The sequence below is a fragment of the Mya arenaria genome, chromosome 7, assembly GCF_026914265.1.
Source record: "Mya arenaria isolate MELC-2E11 chromosome 7, ASM2691426v1".
In the NCBI taxonomy this organism is placed as follows: domain Eukaryota; kingdom Metazoa; phylum Mollusca; class Bivalvia; order Myida; family Myidae; genus Mya; species Mya arenaria.
The window spans coordinates 40,953,549-40,968,593 of NC_069128.1; the positions used below are offsets into that span (position 1 = coordinate 40,953,549).

Genomic DNA, 15,045 nt, shown 5'->3' on the forward strand with positions numbered 1-15,045 from the left:
ACGTGGCATTTTAACAACACACATTTCTATTTTTCAGCTTAACAACTACATAACATTACGGTACACAGAGCAGTTTGGTAATGTAAACAGAGGATGTTTCATGAGTTCAGTGTTAGATCGCATTTATTTCACAAAGCATATTTTCACGTGTATTAAATACACTTACACTGAACAAAATCTGTTTGTAATACAGTTATGCGTAATTTTGTGTGTTTTTTTATATTATATTTACATTTCTAAACACCTCGTTTTCGATTAACCGTTTTCTACACCCGAGGGACGTCCCCAACGCAAACATTTGATCGCTAATGACGTAGACTGTCATTCCTTCATAAATATTCATTTAACTACTTTTAATGCATGTACAACACTATTTAGAAATGTTTATGCAAGAATAAAAAAGGTCATGGACCCGTTAACAACATAACAGTGGTCACTATTTACTGAATAAATGTTTGAACGGTTAAACGAGGAAACCAATCATCAGTTGTTTAACATTATATTAAAAGCCGATCTATCAGTTGTATAGTTCGTTTTATGATAGAACGTGGGTTTATGATACGTGAATATCAAAGCACAGTCATTTTCTGAGAATATTCTTCTTCGTTTGTACACGGGTCGTTTCCGAGATGGGGTGAAGACCACGCTTCATTGTTAACATGACGTGTGGAGGCTATTTAAACGTATTAGTTTATTGTTTTGTTAATTTGCCATGAAGTTCGTTTAACAAGTTAAATAAGTCAAATAGTTTGGAAACATAGTAAAACATACTAAAGCATCGAATTTATATTCGAACAAAAATGTTTTCGTCCAATGTTTTGTACATAAACAAATATTCAAGGATTCAGCTACAAGAAAACGTTTGAAAATGGGATTGCCATTTTCCTTATCCCCGGTAAGTTTATTTCTAAAACAAATCTTATTTAAACGTATGCGATCTATTTTTAAATCAAATTAATTTTTTGGAAACTTAAAGTGTTAAAAAGAAATATATATTAAACGGAAGCAGCTACAACTGATTTAAAAAGCAGTTTTTATAGTTGATTTTTCCACTCGATACAATTATCGTATGCATATAATACAACCAGGAATGCATATATACGCGATTTGTGTTGATAAACTTAGCTGTGCATATCAGAAACTAAATTAGTAGCATTGTACTAATGCTATTCGTTTTCTTATTCATATTACTTTTTCTCATGTTTAGATTTTATGATAGGAATGGTTTTAATGTACATACTGTGATAAGTGTTATTTATTTGACCTCTGAACATCATTAAATTTCCATATGGCATACAAGCTTTTCGTATACGTTTTTTTCAAAACATACCTCTCTATAGTGCAGGTGAAAGGTTATAATGGTATATGAGTGTTTTAATTTTTTATTTTTTTATTTTTGTAGGAATTAAATCTAGAAAACGTTAAAATCATGTGGTGCAAGCATTTATCATACTATCTAATGCGTTGCAAACACAGTTCGTTCAACGTGTGCTTGAGGAGAGAGGTATAAATATTAGCTCTAAGCTATCTCCTCAATCCTTAAGTATTATGTATTTATTTGCTAAATGTACTTAATGATAATGAGGTAGATTGTTTCTGTTGTTACATTTATAAAGTTACATTTCAATCATGTTACCAAATCAAATATGATATGCTTGCCTTGTTCAGTTTTAGGGATGTACACTTTCACGCATTATGAAGTATTATGACCAATTTTTCTATGTATTTGCAAGTACAATCTGACAATACCAATCTTCACAATCAGTAAAATGTGTTTTAAAGAATTAATATGGGAAGGCAAACAACTATCTGAATGCATTTAATTAATTAGTGTTATGGCTGAAACATATCATTTACTGGTTTAATTTAACATGGACGCATAAAGTCAACGCATGGAACAAAGATTTATTTTTTTCTACGCCTATATCCAAATGTTCAGTTGAATAGGATTCATGTCATTTATTTAGTTTCACTGTTTGTGCATCGTAGTACATGCAAACCTAGTATGGCATTTCGAGTAGCATTACAACTAGTTTATTCTATTCCATGTGTGAAAAGACATTAATGTATGATGGGACATGTAGAAATAATGAGTGAATTCAGTTCATACATAATTTGTAACAAGTGAGAACATGTTTCTTTGGTTTTAAAGGCATCAATTAATGTGTGTTAGAGGAATTCATTTTCGCAAATTTTATATGAAGTGCTTCTAGTTTTATTTAGTTATTGAGTGTTTCGTTGACAAACTATTAAAACATATATAGGTGTCTTTTTTATTTTGTTGTGAGAAAAACACGAAGGAGAACGATGCAAAACAATAACGGGTATCTGCTTATGGCAGCTGTTTTTCGTTGACGTCACTTCCTGTTCAAGTGCCGGGCTCAAATGGTTTCTCGCCTATTGTGGTTTTCTGTTATAATATTACCTGTAAGCGTCAGCCGTAGCTGTGGCCATAAAGTAAACATATAAAGATAAGTATTATAAATGGAATTTAATCTTCACTGATTGAACGAGAAAGATCTGAAGCAATACTGAATAATTCTGGATTTTTTTATTTAGAAGATTTAAAATTCAGAATGTTGGCATTAAAATACGTATTTTAAAGAATACTAATTTAATTATTTCCTAAGTTGGGTTGTTAAGAAACCGAGAGATATGTAAGAATTTTTTGGGTAATCAGTATTCTAAAGAATATTAATTTAATATAATTGAATATTTGGCTTATAATTGCTAGACAGATGAATTGCCTGTCTTGAATGACAAGCCAATAGATAATGTTTTCCTTAGAAAAAGCTGGGAATTGTGGAGTGTGTTTAGTTCTGAAAAAAATGTGATGGCATCTGATCATTTCTAATGATATTGTAAATATGTGTTATTGAAAGATTGTTGTACATAATTAGTATACGCTTGGTGTTACTGCACTATAGAATGATCGCATTATTAAGAAAGATAATCTGAAGATCATATGAGTGGCACCGCTGATTCACGGAGGAAACGCCAAAGATGAATATGAAATACTAAGATGATATGAAGTAAATTCTCAATGATTAAGAAGGGGGGGATCGAGCTTCAACCTCACTTTTTGACACATTGTCAATGTTGCAGAAAGTGTGTTTTGAATAAATGGAAGAAGGCGGACCTTTAAACACGCGCGAAGGTTTTGAAATTCTAAATTGTTAAGCTTAGCACGAAATAATTGCTTATCAGAAGTTTCGTAGGCTGTATTCTCATCATAGTATACGGTGGCTTCAGCAGTTACGGTTCTAGTTAATAGGTAAATATTGTAATAAAGTTATCAAATCCGGGATTGATGATTCATGGCGAAATCGCCATAGATAAATCATATTTATATGTAAATATTGTTATGAAGTTATTAAAAGCGGCATTGCTGATTCATAGCGGAATCGCCTGAGATGAATTTTTAAAGTATACGGTGACATCACCAGTACAAGTTTAAATGTAAAATTGTCGTTTTATTGATTCATACGAATGTAATAATTCTACGCCATAAGCTATAATTGTTTACCGCATTGATTTATGTAAATACGTTATGAATGATGTTTTGTAGAAACATTTTTGTGTATACGCCTAGTTTTGCAAACGTACAAGGAAGACACTTTACCAGAAGGATTAGCGGACAAAGTGATCTTCACCCGGACCTACTACAGAAATTGATGGCCACAAGTATTATTCATCAATACGGAAGTAGATCTTTCCGTTAGAAAGTTGGATTTAACTTGCGGTTTAGGGAGAAAGGATATTTTGCTTCCTGACGATTTTACTTTTGCAATATATTTATTTTCATAAATACGAAGTGCTAAACGGGCAAGTGTTTAGTGACTTTGCTGGTTTTATCTGTCCTGGCTTTAGTAGATATATTTTGAATGTTATGTAATTGATACAAAGTTATAAAACGAAAACAATGTTTACACATATAGAGACATTTCGATGATTATCATAGCTAAAACTTACAGGTTGTGTCAAGTTTTACTAACGATTCATTGATCTAAAATGAAGGATGAGTGTATCCAAATGTAAAGCGTCTCTACATGATTTAGTCTTTGCCCTACATTGTCAGCCAATCAGGGGCGCTAGATTTTTAAAATGTTTCGTTTCTTATTTGTGAAGAATCGTTACTTTTTTCTGAAGACGACTCTTTAGGATCAAATTAATTGCTATAACTGCGCATGCGCATATAGCCACACCTAATGTTTGCATATGCAAAGGCGCTTTTTCAGAGCCAACGTTGATTTAAATGACCTCACAATATATTGAACTGACTGACAAGTCTTTTAAACATGAGCACGGTTTAATCATAATGCTGATGCAATTTTGGAGGGGCTATCGCTAGAATTTATTAAATAATTTCTTCGTGAATAAGAAACTACGGCCGCTTTGCTGCACTGCACTCCGCTTCCTTAGGCTACTTTTTCGCGAAGAAATTACTTCATAAACTCTTACCTATACAGAGTACACTACGAGTGTTTTGTTTAAAAGTGTCCTCGTACAGACGCAAGAAGCCGAAGACAATTTTTCAATAGCTTTGTTGTGGGTTTATTCGTATTAGCTGTTTATTGATATAACGAAAATGTGAGATTAATTTTTCTGACACTTGATCCTCATATTTACGATTTTTAAAAATATAGTTACCATTGATTAAGATCTGCTGGTGAAACGTATGTTGTCAACAATGGAGTTAAGGACAGAATGTCGAAAATCATGGATGTAAGTTTAAGTGAATCTAGCAAAATCGACATTTGTAAAGTTTTCAAAAAAAATTGTCTTCGACATTAAGTTTGTAAACAGAAGTTTAAAATGTCATTAACGATCAACATTGGGTAAATTTGAAAAAGATCATCATATTAAAAATAATTGATTATTTACATCAGATTTCCTGTTCTTTTAATTTCATCGGTTTCCCGGGTGCTTATCTGAGACCAAAAAATAATATTGAAATAGTATAGATTTTGTTGTTTTCTATAGGAGGTTATAGAATGTTATTCAGGGAAATACGTTTGAGTAAAACGAATTAGAAGAAAGCTTATTTTCCTTGTTTATAATGGAATAACCGACAGGTGGCGTTTTATAAGCACGAGTGATTCATACAAACGAGTATTTCTTGCGCATATGAATGTAAAAAAATTCAGCTTTGGGGAACCGATACGTTCACATCGATTTGATTGATTGTTCAATTTTATAAGCAAATGTTTATGGTGAAAGGTTTATGTTTTTATGCAAATAAGTTATATAAATAATATATTTGTTTTCACTTGTCTACAAAAAAATAGCGATGTAATATAAGTTTGTACAACTTGATATAGTATGTATACAAGAATTGTGTAAATGATATGTTTTTTATACTTTATTGTTGAAGAGCTTATGAGTAAGGAGGCCCAGAATCTAGTGGTACAATACACATCCTGTAAATCTGGATGCCAAATTGGTTTCTGAGTTTTCGCAAGAAGGATGGTTTTATCTCAGTTTTTTTCTCCGTCAGTCGACCACGTCTGTAAGCTTCATTTTGTCAAGCATGTTGTTATATAGACATACCTTTATCATGTTGCAAATTCATGCTGTATGTGTTAATCGGTTGCCAAACTGCTTTTTTGAAACTTCCTAATTAATATCATTGACATAATTTTGTTTTTTTCATTTCTATAGGAAGTCATAGAATGTCAATCAGGGAATTGATTTTTCGATTACTTGGCTTGTCGATGCCGTTTCAACTGAATACAACTGAATTCTTGTATCACACGATTGTCCTTAAACCAATTTTATTTTTATCTAACTGAAAAGTAATGCCACTTTACAGTTTATACATTTATTGCTTTATGTTATGAGGTTATGAGGCTACTAGCACATTATATCACATCCCATACATGCACTTATAGATGTGATTCAATATATTCAAATGTTGTGTCTAATCTTAATCTAAAACAACACATTTAAACGTGGCATTTTAACAACAAACATTTATATTTTTAGCTTTACAACTACATAACATTACGGTACACAGAGCTGTTTGGTAGAGTAAACAGTGGATATTTTATGATGGCAGTGTTAGATCGTATCTTATTTCTCAAGTTTCATAGAATAACATCTGTTCACGAGTAAAATAAAAATACCAATCCTACACTGAACACTCAAAAAAACTGTTAGTATTACTTGTGTACTTGTAGTTGTATTGGAATTTTATTTAATTTTCTTCATACCCCGTTTTCGAATAATCTTTTGCTATACCCGAGGGACGTCCCTCGCCTAAATCTTCAATCAATAATGACGTAGACTGTCATTCCTTCATAAGAAGTCATAAATATCCAGTGGTCACTTTTTACTGAAAAAAATGTTTGAAAGGTTATTAGACGAAACCAATCATGATTTGTTTGACATTAGATTAAAAACCGTTCTACAAGTTGCATAGTTTGTTTCATGATAGAACATTGGTTCATGATACGTTAATGTCAAATAACAGTCATTTTTAGAGAATATTCTTCTTCGTTTGTAGACGGGTCGTTTCCAAGATTGGGTGAAAACCACGCTATACAGTTGGCATGATGATTGGAGGTTATTTGAGTGTATTATTTAATAATTGTGTTAATTTCCCTGGAAGTTGGTGTTAAAAAGTCAGCCAGTTTTAAAACATAGCAAAAACATACTATATTTTAACAATTGTTTTCGCCAACTTATATTTAGTACTGAAGCCATAGGCTTCAACAACAGGTTTAAAATTTGGTTTGCCATTTTTTTTTTATAAATGCAAGTTGAGTTTATTTCCAAAATAAATTATTTAAAACGTATATTTTTTTTTTATATGAAAACATTCTTCTATATGATGGTTAAAAAGAATGTATTCTGTTTATTCGAAAAGAAGTAGTTACAACCTAATTTAAAAGTAGTAGTCAACGTTTATTTAATCACTCAATATAAAGTATGTTACTCTTATTGTACATTTAGTGTACTTTACTTAATTCACGCTTTATTAATAATCGCAGTATACAATTGCTCACTATTCTCCTAAGGTGTTTTATATATTTTGTTCAACAGTCGTACATACAACAAAACCATGAATGCATATTACGATATATACTGTAAATATCAGCAACTATTGTAATAGCATTATTAGGACTGTAAATGATCGTTTTGTCATTCATACAATTATATCTCAGGTTTAAGTGTTTATGGTGGGAATAGTATTACTGTTGAACGAGCTCCGACTCTATTCCCCTACACTTGAATAACATCCCTTTAAGCTTGTGTTTTACATAAACCATTTTAAATATAATTTACGATGTATTATGTATGTGTTTCATCACATTACCACAAGACTAGACAAGCTTAGGATTTATTACACTTTTCTTTAAATTACGTCAGTAAAAGACGTAATTTTGCATACAGTGTACTGTATGATGTATATATTCATGTTTTTATTCACTAAATGAATTAAATGGAAAAAAACAAAAAAAAAAAAACATTAAATGACCATATTGCCAACGAATTATATAATTTTCTACGTTTGAGTAAAACAAATCAGAAGAAAATAATTGTCCTTGTTCATAAAGGATTAACCGCCAGGTGGCGCTTCATAAGCACGAGTGATTCATACGCACGAGCATTTCGTGCGCATATATATGTAAAGGCAATAGGCTTTGGGGAACCGATACGTTCAAATCGATACAATTGATTGTTAAAATTGAGGACGAACCGGGCAGTAGGCAGAAGTCCGTGTTTACCGAAATGACCGGACAAAGCATGCTTTTAATCCTCTTATAGAGGATAAGTCGTATTGAAAATAGATGTATTATCATGATGATTCAAAATATGCAGTGGAAAAATGGAACATGTAGAAATTAGGAGTTAATTCAGTTCATGCATAGTTTGTAACCAGTGAGAAAATGTTTCTTTTGTTTTTAAAGGCATCAATTAAATGTGTTAAAGGAATTTATTTTCGCCACTTTAATATTACGTGCTTCTAGTTTTACTTTGAAAGTGAGTGCTTCGTTGAAATACTATTAAAGAATATATAGGTGACATTTTTTTTTATTTTGTTTTGCCAGAAACACGTAGCAGAACGCTGCAAAACAAGTAGGTCGGGGCTACACGGAATCCGCGTTTCAACCACGTGGCTGGAACCACATGAGCTGTATCACAGCTGTTCCTCGTTGACGTCACTTCCTGTCAAAGTGCCGCGCTCCGATCGGGTTCCCTCGTCTATTGTGGTTTTCTGTTACATTATTACCTGTCAGCATCAGCCAATGTTTTAGCCATATAGTTAACATATAAAGATGAATATTATAAATGAAATTTAATCTTCTCTCTTAATTGAACGAGAAAGATTTGAAGCAATGCTGAATAATTGTGGATTTTTTTTTTGGTGTGGAAGATTTTAAATTCAGAATGATGGCATTAAAATACGTTATTTTTAAGAATACTTATTTAAATATTTTATAAGTTGAGTTGTTAAGAAACTGATAATAAAGAATGTTTTTTGTAAGTTTTAGGGATTTGATCTGTATCTGCTGATGAATACAGATATTATTTATATATTTTTTTATGATTGAAAGTACATTTGGCTTGGCTGCCATTATAATCTCTAAACAGATGAATTGCCTGTCTTGCCTGTCTTGGCTGACAAGCCATTATAATATGTGTTCCTTAGAAAAAGTTGGGATTTGTAGATTCTGTAACAATTTGAATGCATTTGATAATGTCTTAGGATATTGTAAAGATGTGTTATACACAATTATGATACGCTTATTGTCACTGCATTACATAATTCTTGCATTATTAAGGAAGATAATCTGAAGATCATATGAGCTGCATCGCTGATTCACGGCGGAAACGCCAGAAATGAATTAGTTATCTTAGATGATATGAAGTAAATTCGCAATGATTAAGAAGGGGCGGAGTGAGTTTCAATCCCATTGGTTTACCTTTTGTCATTGCTGCAGGGAGTGTGTATTGAATGACCACCAGTTACGGTACTAGTAAATATTGTTATAAAGTTATAAAATTCGGCATTGATGATTTATGGCAGAATCGCCAGAGGTAAATTATAATGTAAACTGAACACGGTTGAATCAGCCGTGCTAGTTTATTTATTATATTGTTATGAAGCGAAATTAAAAAAGCGGCATCGCTGATTCATGGCGGAGTTGCCAGAGATGAATCGTTAAAGTATACGGTGACATCACCAGTACTAGTTAAAATTATGTTTTTTGTAGAAACATGTTTGTGTATATGTCTACCTTTGCACACGCACATTAAAGAAACTTTACCAGAAGGATCGGCGGGCGAAGTGGACCTACTATAGAAGTGGATGGCCACAAGCAGTATTCATCAATATGGAAGTAGTTCTTTCAGTTTGAAAGTTAGATTTAAGTTACGGTTTAGGGAGAAGGATTATTTTACCTGATTCAGTTTTTTTTCTTTTGCAAAATATTTATTTTCACTTATAAGAAATGCTTAAAGGGCATGTTTTTAGTGACTGCTGGTTTCATCTGTACTAGCTTTCGTACATAAATTTTAAATGTTATGTATTTGATACTAATTTATAAAAGAAATTAAAAAAAGGTCAAATTTTTTAACAAGCCCTTCTACATGTATGTAAAATTCAGAATTTGAGCAAGCCGGGAAGACATTTTACCAGTGCAGGGCTTGTGGGCTTGTATTAATTTCTACCACTGCAAGTGATCTTAGTTCCAAGCCCTATCTAGGGCATTTTTCTTTGTTTCAGAAAATAAATATTGGAATAAGTTTCAACAAATAAAATAAAGCAACTTAACATTTAACTGTGTTTACAAACACAATCAAGATTATTAAATATAAGTTATTACAAACTAAAACATACCTTTAGAATGGAGTTTAAGCTGCCAGTTAAGGAAGCTCTTTTTCTCATCCAGCCTAAGTCTGGGTGGCACTGATGAGGTCCCGGGCATGTAACCCCGTAATGTAAGCCCAAGTTCTTTCTCAAGGTCACGCACTCCCTGGTCTGGGTCTGTTACCTGTGAGTGAAAGAACAAGAAACGCCAAAATACATCGAAACCAGGTTTTCAATGATTGACAAAAGAACTTTAGCCTGTGTTGTGAGAATTATAATTAAGTTGGGCTAAAGAGGGCCATATGTTCTACTGTAATCTAAGCATAAAATTAATGAAAATTTTGCAATCAATTTATATATGAATTGTAAATCATCTATTCTGCAAGGGTACCGCAACATAATGAAAGATATACAACATACTGTGTGGTAAAAACAATACAAGTTCTACTTAATAGACAGATGAACCCACCTTTAGGTCAATATAACATTTCTATAGCCCAAGATTGGTTGGAATATCTTAAAATCAGACTACGTAGAAAACATGTTTCTATTTTACGAACAGTTATATACATTGTACAAAGTTCAGTAATAATATATGAACTGTAATTAAAGGTATTCAGTTTCAACCGTTTTTCTATTTTTAGTAACAGTGACCTTGACCCTAGAGGCCCAAAATGCAATCCCAAGAAAGGTATCTATAAACTCTTCCTAAATATCAAGTTTGGTCAAGATATGTCAACCCTAACTAAAGGTATTCAGTTTCAACCGTCTTCCTCTTTTTAGTAACAGTGACCTTGACCCTAGGGCCCTATTCGCAATCCCATGAAACGTCTCCATAAACTCTTCCTATGTACCGAGCTTGGTCAAGATATGTGAACCCTGACTTAAGTTATTCAGTTTCAACCATTTTTCTATTTTTAGTAACAGTGACCTTGCCCTTGACCCTAGAAGCCCTATACCCAATCCAATGAAAGGTCTCCATAAACTCTTCCTATATACCAAGTTTGGTCAAGATATGTAAACCCTGACTAAAGCTATTCAGTTTCAACCATTCTTCTATTTTTAGTAACAGTGACCTTGACCCTAGGGACCCCAAACGCAATGCCATGAAAGGTCTCCATAAACTCTTCCTTTACACCAAGTTTGGTCAAGATATGTGAACCCTGACTAAAGTTATTCAGTTACAACTGTTTTTGTATTTTTAGTAACAGTGACCTTGACCTTGACCCTGGGACACTCAACGGTATCCCATGAAAGGTATCCATAAATTCTTCCTTTATACCAAGTTGGGTCAAGATATGTCAACCCTAACTAAAGTTATTCAGTTTCAACTGTTTTTCTATTTTTAGTAACAGTGACCTTGACCTTGACTCTAGAGACCCCAAACGCAATCCAATGAAAGGTATCCATAAACTCTTCCTATAAACCAAGTTGGGTCAAGATATGTCAATCCAAATTATTCAGTTTCATAGGTGAGTTTGACGCCGCCCATACCAAGCTTGGTCAAGATAAGTGAACCCTGACTAAAGTTATTCAGTTTCAACCATTCTTCTTTTTTTCGTAACAGTGACCTTGACCTTGACCCTAGAAGCCCTATACGCAATCCCATGAAAGGTCATGAAACAGTGACCTTGACCCTAGGGACCCCAAACATGTGACAAAACAACTTAATGGGGCACAGTATACGGTAGGTTGATTAATGACAAAACAACTTAAAGGGGCACAGTATACGGTAGGTTGATTAATGACAAAACAACTTAAAGGGGCACAGTATACGGTAGGTTGATTAATGACAAAACACCTTAAATGAGCACAGTATATGGTAGGTTGATTAATGACAAAACACCTTAAATGAGCACAGTATATGGTAGGTTGATTAATGACAAAACATCTTAAATGAGCACAGTATATGTTAGTTTGATTAATGACAGAACAACTTGAAGGGGCACAGTATATGTTAGGTTGATTAATGACAGAACAACTTGAAGGGGCACAGTATAGGTTAGGTTGATTAATGACAGAACAACTTAAAGCGGCACAGTATACGGGAGGTTGATTGATGACAGAACAACTTAAAGGGGCATAGTATACGGGAGACTGATTAATGACAGAACAACTTAAAGGTGCACAGTATATGGTAGTTTGATTAATGACAGAACAACTTAAAGGTGCACAGTATATGGTAGGTTGATTAATGACAGAACACCTTAAAGGAGCACAGTATATGTTAGGTTGATTAATGACAGAACAACTTAAAGGGGCACAGTATATATTAGGTTGATTAATGACAAAACAACTTAAAGGGGCACAGTATATGGTAGGTTGATTAATGACAAAACAACTTAAAGGGGCACAGTATATGGTAGGTTGATTAATGACATAACAACTTAAAGGGGCACAGTATATGTTAGGTTGATTAATGACAGAACAACTTAAAGGGGCACAGTATATGGTAGGTTGATTAATGACAGAACAACTTAAAGGGGCACAGTATATGTTAGGTTGATTAATGACAGAACAACTTAAAGGGGCACAGTATATGGTAGGTTGATTAATGACAAAACACCTTAAAGGGGCACAGTATATGGTAGGTTGATTAATGACAAAACAACTTAAAGGGGCACAGTATATGGTAGGTTGATTAATGACAGAACACCTTAAAGGGGCACAGTATATGGTAGGTTGATTAATGACAAAACACCTTAAAGGGGCACAGTATATGGTAGGTTGATTAATGACAGAACAACTTAAAGGGGCACAGTATATGGTAGGTTGATTAATGACAGAACACCTTAAAGGGGCACAGTATATGGTAGGTTGATTAATGACAAAACACCTTAAAGGGGCACAGTATATGGTAGGTTGATTAATGACAGAACACCTTAAAGGGGCACAGTATATGGTAGGTTGATTAATGACAAAACACCTTAAAGGGGCACAATATATGGTAGGTTGATTAATGACAAAACACCTTAAAGGGGCACAGTATATGGTAGGTTGATTAATGACAAAACACCTTAAAGGGGCACAATATACGGTAGGTTGAATAATGACAAAACATCTTAAATGAGCACAGTATATGTTAGTTTGATTAATGACAGAACAACTTAAAGGGGCACAGTATATGGTAGGTTGATTAATGACAAAACACCTTAAAGGGGCACAGTATATGGTAGGTTGATTAATGACAAAACAACTTAAAGGGGCACAGTATATGGTAGGTTGATTAATGACAGAACACCTTAAAGGGGCACAATATATGGTAGGTTGATTAATGACAAAACACCTTAAAGGGGCACAGTATATGGTAGGTTGATTAATGACAGAACAACTTAAAGGGGCACAGTATATGGTAGGTTGATTAATGACAGAACACCTTAAAGGGGCACAGTATATGGTAGGTTGATTAATGACAAAACACCTTAAAGGGGCACAGTACATGGTAGGTTGATTAATGACAAAACAACTTAAAGGGGCACAGTATATGGTTGGTTGATTAATGACAGAACACCTTAAAGTGGCACAATATATGGTAGGTTGATTAATGACAAAACACCTTAAAGGGGCACAGTATATGGTAGGTTGATTAATGACAGAACAACTTAAAGGGGCACAATATATGGTTGGTTGATTAATGACAGAACACCTTAAAGGGGCACAATATATGGTAGGTTGATTAATGACAAAACACCTTAAAGGGGCACAGTATATGGTAGGTTGATTAATGACAGAACAACTTAAAGGGGCACAGTATATGGTAGGTTGATTAATGACAGAACACCTTAAAGGGGCACAGTATATGGTAGGTTGATTAATGACAAAACACCTTAAAGGGGCACAATATATGGTAGGTTGATTAATGACAAAACACCTCAAAGGGGCACAGTATATGGTAGGTTGATTAATGACAAAACACCTTAAAGGGGCACAATATACGGTAGGTTGAATAATGACAAAACATCTTAAATGAGCACAATATATGGTAGGTTGATTAATGACAAAACACCTTAAAGGGGCACAGTATATGGTAGGTTGATTAATGACAAAACACCTTAAAGGGGCACAATATACGGTAGGTTGAATAATGACAAAACATCTTAAATGAGCACAGTATATGTTAGTTTGATTAATGACAGAACAACTTAAAGGGGCACAATATATGGTAGGTTGATTAATGACAAAACACCTCAAAGGGGCACAGTATATGGTAGGTTGATTAATGACAGAACAACTTAAAGGGGCACAGTATATGGTAGGTTGATTAATGACAAAACACCTTAAAGGGGCACAGTATATGGTAGGTTGATTAATGACAAAACACCTTAAAGGGGCACAGTATATGGTAGGTTGATTAATGACAAAACACCTTAAAGGGGCACAGTATATGGTAGGTTGATTAATGACAAAACACCTTAAAGGGGCACAATATATGGTAGGTTGAATAATGACAAAACATCTTAAATGAGCACAGTATATGTTAGTTTGATTAATGACAGAACAACTTAAAGGGGCACAGTATATGGTAGGTTGATTAATGACAAAACACCTTAAAGGGGCACAGTATATGGTAGGTTGATTAATGACAAAACAACTTAAAGGGGCACAGTATATGGTTGGTTGATTAATGACAGAACACCTTAAAGGGGCACAATATATGGTAGGTTGATTAATGACAAAACACCTTAAAGGGGCACAGTATATGGTAGGTTGATTAATGACAGAACAACTTAAAGGGGCACAGTATATGGTAGGTTGATTAATGACAAAACACCTTAAAGGGGCACAGTATATGGTAGGTTGATTAATGACAAAACACCTTAAAGGGGCACAGTATATGGTAGGTTGATTAATGACAAAACACCTTAAAGGGGCACAGTATATGGTAGGTTGATTAATGACAAAACACCTTAAAGGGGCACAATATACGGTAGGTTGATTAATGACAAAACATCTTAAATGAGCACAGTATATGTTAGGTTGATTAATGACAGAACAACTTAAAGGGGCACAGTATATGGTAGGTTGATTAATGACAAAACACCTTAAAGGGGCACAGTATATGGTAGGTTGATTAATGACAAAACAACTTAAAGGGGCACAGTATATGGTAGGTTGATTAATGACAGAACACCTTAAAGGGGCACAGTATATGGTAGGTTGATTAATGACAAAACACCTTAAAGGGGCACAGTATATGGTAGGTTGATTAATGACAGAACAACTTAAAG

At 33.7% G+C, this 15,045-nt stretch overlaps 1 protein-coding gene across 1 annotated transcript in view; it reads right to left on the bottom strand.

Annotated features, from left to right (window-relative positions):
- Positions 1 to 15,045, bottom strand: part of LOC128241481 (NEDD8-conjugating enzyme UBE2F-like) — a 37,011-nt gene that overhangs the window by 5,526 nt on the left and 16,440 nt on the right. The window contains exon 7 of the mRNA XM_052958440.1: positions 9,848 to 10,001. Coding sequence (XP_052814400.1) covers positions 9,848 to 10,001 — 154 coding nt within the window. The remainder of the gene's footprint in view (positions 1 to 9,847; positions 10,002 to 15,045) is intronic.